The 12,518-nt window shown below is 37.3% G+C and overlaps 1 protein-coding gene across 1 annotated transcript; it reads right to left on the reverse strand.

Annotated features, from left to right (window-relative positions):
- Positions 1-21: 21 nt before the first annotated feature.
- Positions 22-5,160, reverse strand: TIC110 (translocon at the inner envelope membrane of chloroplasts 110). Its single transcript, XM_078972780.1, has 14 exons — positions 4,498-5,160; positions 4,016-4,075; positions 3,731-3,854; positions 3,556-3,624; positions 3,273-3,438; positions 3,074-3,138; positions 2,897-2,991; positions 2,610-2,737; positions 2,426-2,526; positions 2,083-2,299; positions 1,820-1,974; positions 1,613-1,738; positions 549-1,529; positions 22-466 (listed from the first exon to the last, which is right to left on the reverse strand). The coding sequence occupies exons 1-14, from the start codon at positions 5,025-5,027 to the stop codon at positions 212-214; spliced, it is 3,072 nt and encodes a 1,023-aa protein (XP_078828906.1). The 5' UTR covers positions 5,028-5,160; the 3' UTR covers positions 22-211.
- Positions 5,161-12,518: the final 7,358 nt, after the last annotated feature.

Here is a 12,518-nt window from a genome sequence, read left to right on the forward strand (position 1 = left end):
ATCTTTTTTCTTAACAATCCAGAAGCCAATTACGAGTGACGTTTTTATTAATTAAGATCACTGAATACTGGAAACCCAGTTTCATAATCTACACACATCTTACATCTATATTGTGACAGACATTAAACAAACAAATACGCAACAGGATAATACTCAAGACTCATAGCCCCCTCACCTATCCTATAACTCACAAAACCGTCACAAAACACCCTCAGAAAACAAACTCCTCTTCACTGGTTCCTCCGCCACTTTCACTTGGTGGTGCTCGATCCTTCATTCCTTGCAACGCTTCTGCTGTTGCATCATCAATGTTCAACAAATACTGCAAACGCGACAGTTTTTCAGGTGCTGGATCACTCTTGAGATATATCAGAAACAGATCCGCCAACTCTTCAGTCACCTCCCATGATAATGGTGATGCTGGCACTGCCTTGTCACATGCTAACAAGTCATTCAGAGAAGAAACCTGCATTTTGTCATTGGTACCCAAACATATTTATCAAACTCAGCAAATCCAAATTATCAAAGATAATGAATTTTACACTTACCACCCCTGAGCTGTTCCTCTGTCGAAGCAACGAAACCGCCTGGACCAAAGAATTCGACAACCGGGTCCGTGCAAGTTCATGAACAACACCACGGGCTTTCTCAACATTAATTCCAAGATCTTCCGGAATCTTCTCGTAAACTTCCACTTCATCAAACTCTCCTGTCCCGGAAGAAAATATATCATCTACAGTCTTCTTGAAAAGATTCTGTCTTAAATTCAACGACACCATCACATCCAACTCAATCCCCGACCCTTTCAGTTCCCGTATCTCCCGTATGCTAAGCCGCCCCTGGCCCACAGCAGTTTCAAGTGCAGCCGCCATTTTCGTGCTCGTGATATTCTTAATAATCTTCTGAGCATATTCACTCGGCAATCCCACTTGTTTCTGTAACTCGTTTAGCTGCGCGACACGCGCTTTCGTCAGCTGCCCGTCTGCTAATATCACCTCCGCTTGCTGCCCAAACGCCTGCTCCGCTAAGCTTCTATGCACTTCCACAATCTCTTTATCGGTCAGCCCGAGAATCCCACCCAATTGTTTCAAAAAAACATATTCGGAATCATCTTTTTTTGTTGTGATTTGGGCACCGAATGGGACCCGGGTCACTTCTCCGGTCAGACAATAGAGTAAATAAGTCTTGTAGAGGTCGGTTCGGTCACGGTCGGGCAGGTCGTCTTTGAGGGTTATTTCGGTTTGACCTGCTTTTCCCATGTTGACTTTGTTAGATTTGACTTTTCGGAGGGTCTGTAATGGCTCCCATTCTTCATCTTCTGTTTCATCTACGGGTTTAAATTCTGCCATAACTGTCTCTTCTTCTTCTCCTTCTGTGGTGCTTTCGGGTGATTCTCCTTTGATATCTGACACGAGTTCGGTTACAACCAAATTGTTAAAAGCTATCATTTTCTTGAGTTCTCTTGCAGCCTCTGTTCGACCACCTGCTGCTCGTGATCTTTGTATGTAACTTACGAAAATTTTCCGAACCTTCATTTAAAAATACTATTTTAGAAAATTGAAAAAGAAAAATTAACAAGGGCAAATCCGTGAAAGAAAGTAAAAAGACTCACTGCTTTGCCAGCAATAGACATGGCCACATCCCTGGTTAACTGTAAACCATATGCAGCCTTTCTAACAGCCTGTTTCACATCAGCATCATACCCGTCAACCCCTGCAGCTATAGCCTCCTTAACAACCTGAAATAGAGAAAAATTATTAATTTATAACAAATTGAAACATGGCTACATAAATTGGTAAGGAAATGGTATGTTAATTACCTTTTCAAATAAAGTGCCACATATTTCTTCGTGGATTTTTTCAACTGTTTGTTTAGGAATACAAAGCATAACTTGCAACCTCTCGAGTGATTTTACCTCAGCATCACTAAGCTCTCCATCCTTCACAGATTGTTGAAGATTTTGACGGTATATTTCTAAGAAAAAGACAAGTAAAAATAAGAATATTACAATTTACAAACCCTTTATACTCATGTTTTAAAATAAAAAAAAATTTTAACAACATATATATATTATATACATACGTTCATGGATCTCAATGGCTTTTTCAGTATCAAAGTGCAATTCCTCACAAAGATTTTGAAGGAATGCTGCTTTACTCTCTGAAGCTTCCAAAGCACCCCCAGTTACAGATTCCGCAAGGCGTTTCCGGTATACTTTTGAGGTAACATCTATTGCAATTGATTCTGCTTCCTTTTTACCCAAACCAAATATATTCCTCAATTGCCCCAATGCAACAAGCTATAGAACATAACAAAACAAAAAAACATTAACATAGACCTTCAAATCATGTAGGCAAAAGTCAAAATTTTGATTGGACCAATATAAATGGAATCCAAAAAGGGTAAGTTTTATTTTTGTATGTACCTTGGTGTTTTCCATACGACCAGTTGATAGAGAATCAGCAATGTATGCTCTGTAGAGGAGTTTTAGGTCATCCATTTTTCTATCACCATCATACTCACCACCTATACAAAAAGTAATAATATTGGCATTAAATACTAGAATAAGAAAATAAATTGTGATGAGTGAGAGTGAGAGTATACAGTACCTATTAAAGAAATTGGGCCCACCCCACGAGCAAAACGGTTAGCATCAGGGTGATTCTTTAACGAGACAAGTGAGTTATTGAACGCCAAAATCTTATCAAGTTCATCAACAATGAGCTTGGCATCCCTTCTGAAAAATATAATATACTTTACAAGTCATGAAAAGTGTTTTTGTATAAAATATGTTTGACCTATTGTTGATAAATATAAACAAAATTGTATGAAGTAGTCAGAATATGAAACTGATAAAAAAAAAGGTATGTTCTTATAAGGAGCCAGGATCACGTACGCTGTTCTTGTCCTGGACTTGAGTACATTCACACTTGTTGTAATGTTTGCTTCAACAAGCTTTCTACTATGCTCCCTAAACATATCTTCAGCAAGCTGCAATAAATCCAAACCAATAACTAAAAAACTACAATCACTTATACAATATTAAGTTGTTTATGCTCTTTGAAATGTGTACCTCATCTGAAAGCCGACACTGTAGTTGTGCATCTCTCAGACTAATAAGATCTTCCGGATTAACATCTGATTCATGTATCAAAAGCACACATAAAAAGTTAAAAACCAACACCAAGTTGTGCTTTTCCAGTTGAAAAGAAAAATCAACCCTAGTTTTGTCCTCATTAAGTCCATTAAGTAAAAAAGAAACAGCAATTTACCTTGAGTAATTAACTTTAGCTTGGAAGCATATAACCGTTGTGCATTGTCACGTATAGCAACCTCAACCTGTGATTCAGTAACTTTGAACACACGTTTCCAAGGTAAAAGGAATCCAGAAGCTTCTCCAAATACAAGTGTTGAAACATAAATCAGCTTCTGAAATGCCTGCACTGGAGACCACAACAATGATCAAGCTCTGTATCTCATTTACTCTACTAATTTCAATTTATTTAAATAAAATTTATAATAATAATAAATAAATAAAAAGGAAAAGAAACCTACTCGACGCTGTTCTGCATCTGCTTCGCGATCACCGGTTTCTAACCTTTGCCTGAAGATACGCCTACCAATCTATTTGAAAAAAAAAAAAAATCAATGAAGAGAAATATGTGTGGATGTAAAAAAAAAAATTCACCTATTAAGGCATCAATAAATCATATTGTAATTGTAGCAATACCTCCATATGCATGCTAGCTGCATCAGGATCATCAATGCCCAAGGAATTTTTGAATTTTATAATAATATCAGCTTCATTGCCCTTTAGATCTTCACCTCCAGAAGGAAGTACAGAAGTAACATATCTGGGAATAAATGGAATGAAAGAATGTTAACAAGTTTTCATGAATAGAATTGCTGCAAAAGCAGAAATTAATTAACATGGAAAAAGTGCAAAAGTAAAGACGTTTTTTGATTTTTGGTTTGAATATGAATGAAATATGATTATTAGACACTTGCTACCCACCGGCAATATATGTCACAAAGCTCTGCATTGAAAGCTTCATTCTGTTTGCTAACACCATATCTGAAAGAAACAATTATAAAGAAAATATAAGCATCAACAATAAAAATATTCATTAGCAGGACTTGTTACTTAATTAATCTGTTCAGCAATACACAAAGACTCCTAATATGATTGTTTTGACTGAAAGTAATCATAATCATTTTTACCCAAAGCGATTCACAATATACAATTTAATCCCATATCCAAACACCCAAAGTAAAACCATATTGGGTTGAGTTCATATCAATTTTGAAGCAGCAAACTGATCGCCAAAGAGCAGCTTTTTGTTTGCCCATAAATGGCAATACATTGCCCTTCGAAATATCTATGTTAATTGAACATTTTTGGTCATAGTTTAATCGTTTGGAATATAGTTACATAGAGAGGATAAAATCATGAGTCTAGAAGAATATAGAGCTTTGTATAGGTTAAACGAAATAAACCTGCTAGCAATGCTTTCAATATCTTCTTTCTTCAGTGCACCAGGATCTGAACCAGCCACGTAATTGTGCAAACTCAAGGCAGCAATCTCCGGCACCGAAGAATTCAACGCGTATACGGCACCGGCGCCGACAGCTCCCAAAACAACAGCCCCACCCAAACTAGCATTCCGGGTCCCACCAATACGTAACCCAAGTCCATACCCAGCAGCAACGGCGCCTGCAACTACAACGACTGAGCTAGCTAACCTAACAGCCGGCGACATAGAATCCACAAGTGATTGGAATGCCGAAAGCTCCTTCTTCCCTCCAAACACATCGCTTACCGGAGTGGTGGTGGGTGGTTGGTCAACTGATGATGACGATGCGGAGCAACGGACAGAAGGGGCGCGGCAGCTGTATCTATGCCGACGATGATTGAAGGTGAGAAACTTTGTTGTGATTTTTAGAGGTCTAGGATTGAGAAATGGAGTGAACAAGATGGTGGGGTGAGGAGAAGATGATTGTTGTGTTAGAAGAGTTGAAGGGTTCATGTTGTGGATTTCAGACTACCTTTTCCCCCCTTCGGTGAAGCTCCGGCGGGTTGAGGCGACGGGAGGAGGTGAGTGAAGATGGTGGGAAAAAGGATAGGGAAGAGATAGTGTGGAGAGGGCGGAGAAGAAGATAAAAGGGGGCAGGCAGGGTTTTGTAAATTACTCCGTATTCCAGAATTACCCCCTGAAGTTTTAATTTTAACACTGGTACACCCTTGACAGTGATTCTTGTATCATTGCCTAGAAATAGATTTGTTGTTAATGTTTTGCATTCTTTTTACAAAATATAGATATTTAACTGGGCTTGATAAAGCTTTACCAACACAATTGTTAGTTTTCCATACAATGTTTGTAAAACTATTTATTATATATATAATTTAATTTAGAAAACCCCTTATGAACAGTATCCGGATTGGATCCAAATATAACCTCACTGCCTACTTTAATCCCTCCACCGATCCACTTTACTTCCACCGCCATTCATGTTCACCTCTCCATCTGCTTTATTTTTCGGTTATCACTAATTTTGTCTTATTTTCCTCCTAAATCCGTTACTCTCTCCCACCGACAATTCTTGTTGACCACAACAGATTCGCATCGTCGTGTATGAACTTTAAAAGCGATGTTTGTGGATTGGTTACTAAATAAGAAGAATGGTGAAGGTAAGAAATTGTCTGCCAAGAATCAGTTCCATAGGGGATTGACTGTAAAACTCCCACTTCTCTTCCTCGAATCCATTCCCTACTGCTTTCATCGTCGCACCAACGACGACAAATTTGATGTTGATTTGGGGTCACCACCCCCTTCTTCCAATCTTCTTTAGGCACATAGTTGCACTCCACCAATTGCTTTAGTTTTTTGTGAGATCTTTCATCTCTCTATCTAGGTTTTCGTTATGCAACCAGCAACAACGGCAGTCATGGATCCTAGGTACCAACAACAATGGATGATGATGAATCGACATAGAGTATCGCCACCATTGCAACAATTCCATCAACAACAGCTGGTGAAACTTTGTTTCAAACTCATGAGAATTTAGAACACTTGGCGATGATGGAGTTCAAAGAGCCAACTAAGATCAGACCTTTTTTGTGAAACTTTTTCTTTCGGGATAATTATCAAAATATGATTTTGTTCTTTCTATGGGTTATTTCAGTTTGGTGGTTGTCGAGGCCAACAAAAATAAATACCCTAAATATTACACACTAAAATAATGTATAGTAGTAAATGTATCGTATCCACCTAGATTTGTTCAATTTTATAACTCTATGATAATCTTATTGTACAAAAAACTTATAAAACTAAAATAAACTAAAATTGGGGGATTTTGATATTTTCATATATTTAAAAGAAACTATAGTTATACTAAGATTTAAAAACACAATTCAACAAAATCAATGTTTGATGTAAAATCAATAAGAGAAAAATAGTTGACTTTGGACTTTCATTACTCGACCATTTGGTTAAATAATCATGAGAATACCAATGTGCAATATTTGTGTTTATAACCTAACTTGGATATATCAACTTATAAGCATAATTTGTCTAACTCTTATTTTGTATTAAAACGGCTAGAGAAGCTCATAGCATATTTTCTAAATCAAAGTTAAAAAAAAAAAAAAAAAAAAAAAAAAAAAAAAAAAAAAAAAACTAATGAAGCATGTAATTTTGTAAAAATCAAGTAGGATTATGCTTTAAGAGTCACCAAATCTAAAGAGTAATCCATTGTTTTCATTACCACTATGGAGAAAATAGTTCTTTAGTCTAAATGAAATGAAAACAAACATTTAAACTAATTGTTGTTTGTTAAATTGAAGACCCGTTGCTTAGCTAATAATTTAACTAACAAAAAATAGCATTCATATATCAAGATTCATGACTAGAGATATATAAAATGAAAGAAATTTTAATGGAAACATAATCATAGATATTAAACACAAGTTCTTGGTGTTCTTCAAAATAACCAAGTCATTCAAGAAATTACATCCAAGTCAACCACTATTAATTTATCCTAACATCACTAAGCTTAAACAAAAAGGAAAGAATTTAGAAATACCACATATTACTCCAAGAAAACAAGATGAAAAACCATAGTCTTCAATTGTTCTTCATGTGTCTTCAAAGCTCTAAAAACTCCAGAGAAAGTCCCTAATATGATCTAAGAATGTCCCAAAAGCTCCCACCAAACTACCCTCAAATAGCCATAAAACATGAAAATCCCAAAATGCCCCTGCATGAACCACACAGCCGCATGCATTGTAGTGTAAAAACTCATGCGACCTCGTGAAATGTGTTGATCCATAATGGTTTTTGTTGTCCCCTTTCCTTTTTAGTATTCTTTGTCTTCTAGCTTTTACTTCTTTAACTTATCCAAAAAACCTAATTGGAATACCAAGTAGCTCAAGACAAGTAAATATAAGTCCAAAGACTCCATAGCCCAAATATAATCCAAAAATCCATCAATGTCTTAGCCCATAAATTCTATCTTTTTTTCATCGAATCGATTTGAATCCATCTTCTAATTCACCATGTCCAAAGTTTCTCCCATTTAATATTCAAAGTAAGCTCCAATGACATTAGTCTTCAATCCAACTATCTTCGATAAGCCCCAAGAATCCCGATCATTCTCTCGAATTTTGTTTATCTTCTAAATCTTTATCCACGCTCTATTCCATTCCTCTAAATATCCGCAATAAAGCTTAAAAACTAGAAAGTACATGATATATATATATATATAATAACGAAAGAGAAAGACTAACTAAAAATAAAATAAAATATGCTGAAATAACTATAAAAAGAAGTAAATAAAATAAAACTATCACGACTATGGTGTTGAAAAATACTTCAAAAAATCCATATTAAAGTGGCCAGAAGGTGCGGTTTTTAGGGAGAGTATTAGAGCAGTGAGGAAGCTAGATCGTCTAAAGGTTTCCTTATTTCTTTTAAAATATTTAACAAAATGAAGTAAGTGTTAGAGGATGTTAATGTTTGATTAGGTGTTTACGCCAATAACTACATTGGTATATACTTAAACTATTACCAAAATCTTTTTTGGTTGCCCTCAAACCTGGTAATTTGATAGAATGTCTTTTAGAGAGATATATTGATTTATTGATTTATTATATGATTAATAAATAGCAATAAATGATTTATTGATATACTATAAGAATACTATATTAATTATAAATAGTATTATTTAATTAATAATTAATCAAGAATTAATTATAATTAATTTTGAGATTAATTGAATTAATTTCAAGTGCAATGACCTAAGCTATAATTGTTTAATAGACGAACAAAATGGTTCCAGAACCTTACCCATGAGAGGTGGACGGTTTTGAGGAATATTATAGGGTCTCTAGAATATTCATTGAAGAACATGAATTTACCATTTACCAAATTATCATTTATCATTTGTGTTGTGAGTTGTAAGTAAAGTTTTGAAAATTTTTATAGTTTTTGAACGAAAAACTTATAATTTGAGATATTTTTAATGTTTTAAAATAATTAGTTAAAATTATGTTTTATTTTGTGGGATCTTAGGATCTCGATCCCGATCTTACAGGTCCAAAAACGATCATACATAGGATCCAAAAACCTCGAATTGAACTATTAGGTCATATGTATACATGCATTTCTATATATAGACATTCATTAATTTGTAATCAGAGTGGTCTTTTTGTAACACCCATAAACAAATCATGCCAAATTTAAACTTTTAAAAACATTTCAAATTTATTAACCATTACAAAACTTGTTTCCAAAATGTATCATATCAGAGTATCCCAGAAACAAAGTCATAAAATGTGAGGAGTTGTACGATCACGCATTTGTCTTGCCACAATCCCCTGATGTACATGAAACAAAAACGGAAACTGTAACTCCGGAAGCTTAGTGAGTTCCCCCAAAATACCCATACCTACAACAATACACATATAATCATAAACAACATACTATAGGTCCAGTCAACCATCAGGTTGGAATACCCCAGGCCCACAACCAACATGTCGGAATGCCAACATACTATGAGTCCAATCATCCTCGGGATGGAATACTCACGACCACAACCAACAGGTTGGAATGCCCAGGTCTATTGGCTTTCGCACAAAGCATATAAGTCTCAACTGCCAAACAAACATGTGCATGTATAACAGATAATCACATAACAGTCTATATACAACAACTGATCTAACGGGTCAAACCACAAAGCACATAATACCATTCTATCTACCAAGATATCAATCTAACAGATCATACCGCATACCATATAATATTATCCTACTTTTTAGGATACCGATCTAACATATCATAACAACATATAACATCCTATCTACTAGGATACTAATCTAACAGATAATAAAAGCACATAACATCCCATCTATCAGGATACTGATATAACAGATCGTAACAACATAACATGACCAGATAACAATCCAAATGGATGACCTTGGTGCCTTAGACCCTTGAGTATAATGAGGATAACTCACCTGGCACTGTTGAAATCCTGCAGATAAACTCTAGCTGTTGGTTGACAGATTCCCAAATTGTCAACATCAAACAATACCCAATTAATAATTGGGTTCCAAGCCCAAGGTCCATCTCACACTCCAAAGACCCAAAAGTCAAGTAATGTGCCAAAGCCCAACATGTGGCCCAATTTTCCAAATTGGGCCCAGACCTCTACATGGTCTTCCCTTAAGGCTCGTTCAATTATTTTAGTCCAAACCATTGGTATTCCTATGGCCCAATATCACATAATCATAAAGGCCCAGTTATGGTCCATCTATGACCCAATTTTCCAAGTTGGGCCCAAGTATCTCACATGGGCCTTACCCTTAAGTTCGTCTAATTATTTAGATCCATTTACTTGTTCTTGGATAGCCCATCTATAGTCCAATCACCAAAGCCCAAAAGAAAGCCCCAACTCACGGCCCAAGTGAAAATAGGGTTTTCACATGAAAAGATAATTAGGGTTAAGTGTTCCTACTTAACCCATTAAGGACTTAATCCATTAAGTCAAATATTGCTTTAGGGATAAGTGTTCTTACTTAACCCATGATGGACTTAACCCACTAAGGACTTAATCCATTAAGTCCAATATTGCTTTAGGTTAATTTGCAATTAATCATTAATTAACATTTTAAGTTTATTGATTAATTCATGTGCAGGTCCCAATAAATCCCCAAACTTAGGGTTTCATAACATTAGGGTTTTCCAAACCCTAATTAGGGGTTCCAACCCAATATTAGCCTATTAGTCAATTGGTTGGGCTGTTAGGTCCATTTGGCTTCATTGGGCCCATTAGGGTTTCTTTGAGCCCATTCTTGCCCAAGCATCCCAAACGAGTCCAAAGCACAAACAAGGCACACCGCCAACCAACATGGCGGCCGGTGGCGGCAGCCACCACCCTACGGTGGTGGTTTGGTTTTCTTTTCATTATTCAATTTTTGTTACAATTTACAATGCAAATCTCAAAAACACACATACTAGGCTACACACACAGAAATAAAATTACACATACACATACACTATAGCCTGCGAAATGAACCCTGCCACCCACCTGGTGTCTCACAGCAACGACAACGTCAATACAAACGGCGGCGATGTCGGAGTAGGGGTGGATTGTGGTGGTGGTGGTTCTCTTGATTCTCAGTCGGGCAACCACTCTCGAAACATGATCTAAAAGCTGCAACTCTCCCAACTCCGCCACTATAGGTGGCAAATGACGACCGGAAACCCTAAAATGGTGGCCCAAAGCCCACCGTCGATTCCAATCAACACACACGACATCATGCCACATAACAAATGAAAAAGAATATGTGGATGGTAGCGGTGGTCCTTATTGTGAGCTCCCTATGCGCTTACGTCTCGCACAACAACGAACACAACCTGTTCCTTCGGTATCAACGGTTCTCCGACGGCGAAACGGGAACGAGTGACATGATGGCGACACAACGGCGCTATCGGTGAAGATCGATCTCGACAAAGCAACTGGAGAAAGACAAGGAGAAGAAGGCGACCTTCCTATGATCGCTTGAGGCCACTGTTGATCGGAACAAGGTGGAGCTCGGTTGATGACGACGCTTGAGACGAAGGGGGTATAAGGTGGTGGCGGTTAGACGTGTTTAGGGTTAGGGTTAGTGGGTGACGGGAATAGCATGGTTAAATACCCCGTTCCATATGAATGTATCCCATAGTGACCAAAATGGCCCCTCCTTCCCATACTTCTTTCAAAATAAATCCAACAATTACCATCTAACCCCTCCTTTAGAAGATCCTTACAATTCAAGTCCTGAAATTACCAATCAGCCCCCTAAGCCTTCAATTTCTTTCAATTTAAGTCTTGAATTTACACTTTAACCCTCGGAAATCAAAATTATATCATTGGCTCCCCGAAACCAATACCCCATTGATTATTATTTGATTTTTGGACTATAATAATATAAGATAATAATAAGAATCAATTCTCGGGTTCCGGAATTATTATTTAATCGCTATATTTTAAACGAGATGTTACAACTCTCCCCACTTAAATTTGATTTCGTCCTCGAAATAGTTTCTCATCATCCTTTACACACCAGTCAACTTGAACCTCGAGGCCACTATTACAAGCATACCCCAGCCTTTCCAAGGCAACCGTATCCAACCATCATAGTGTTCTGAAAAATGATGATACACGAATTCCTCGCAATATGATCACCTTACTCAAGCCGGAATCTGTAGTCTCAAGATGGACTGACTTCCTGACAGACTGCCCACACCAGTTCATTGTCGAATGCATTGCACTTAACTCCCAACTGGCTACTTAACTTCTAATAACCTGAGGTTCCCACTAGAAAACAAAATCACAAATCCCACACTGCTAACTATGATCCTTTTCTTGACAAGAGATTAAGTACTCCTTCACGGGAAACTCGTTCTGGTAATCAATTCTAGGGATATAATGAACAAAGAGGGTGTAAATTGGGAGATGGACCCTTTTAGGGTCCACAAGACAATGTTTCCTTTAGTTCCTAAACCACATACATATAATAACCATCTCATAAGCACAAATACTCATACCTGGCCCAATCAGCCTCGGGTTGGAATACCAGGCACGCCTACGATGGGTCCAGTCATCCATAGGATGGAATACCCTCGTATCACACACATGTTTGGTCCAATCAACCCTCGGGTGGGAATACAAAACACATCAGTTCCACTCAATCGTAGGGTCCGGTCATCCTCCCGATGGAATACCCTAGATTGGAATATCACTTTATACATCACTCGGGTCTAACCCATAACTTGAAATCCAAGGACCTATCCTTGCATCTCATCCAAAATCCTATGATTTGTCACGACCGAGTAACACTCATCCGAAATATTGGGTTCTGGCCCAGTCGCGGAGCTATGGGATTTCCATGTAGTTGCCTCGCACGACTTTCGAACGAAATCCTTCCCTGGAACTAGTTGCCATTAGTCATCATGCCTCTGAGACTTTAGCAACCT

Source organism: Lactuca saligna, chromosome 9, assembly GCF_052625555.1.
Source record: "Lactuca saligna cultivar CGN05327 chromosome 9, ASM5262555v1, whole genome shotgun sequence".
NCBI lineage: Eukaryota > Viridiplantae > Streptophyta > Magnoliopsida > Asterales > Asteraceae > Lactuca > Lactuca saligna.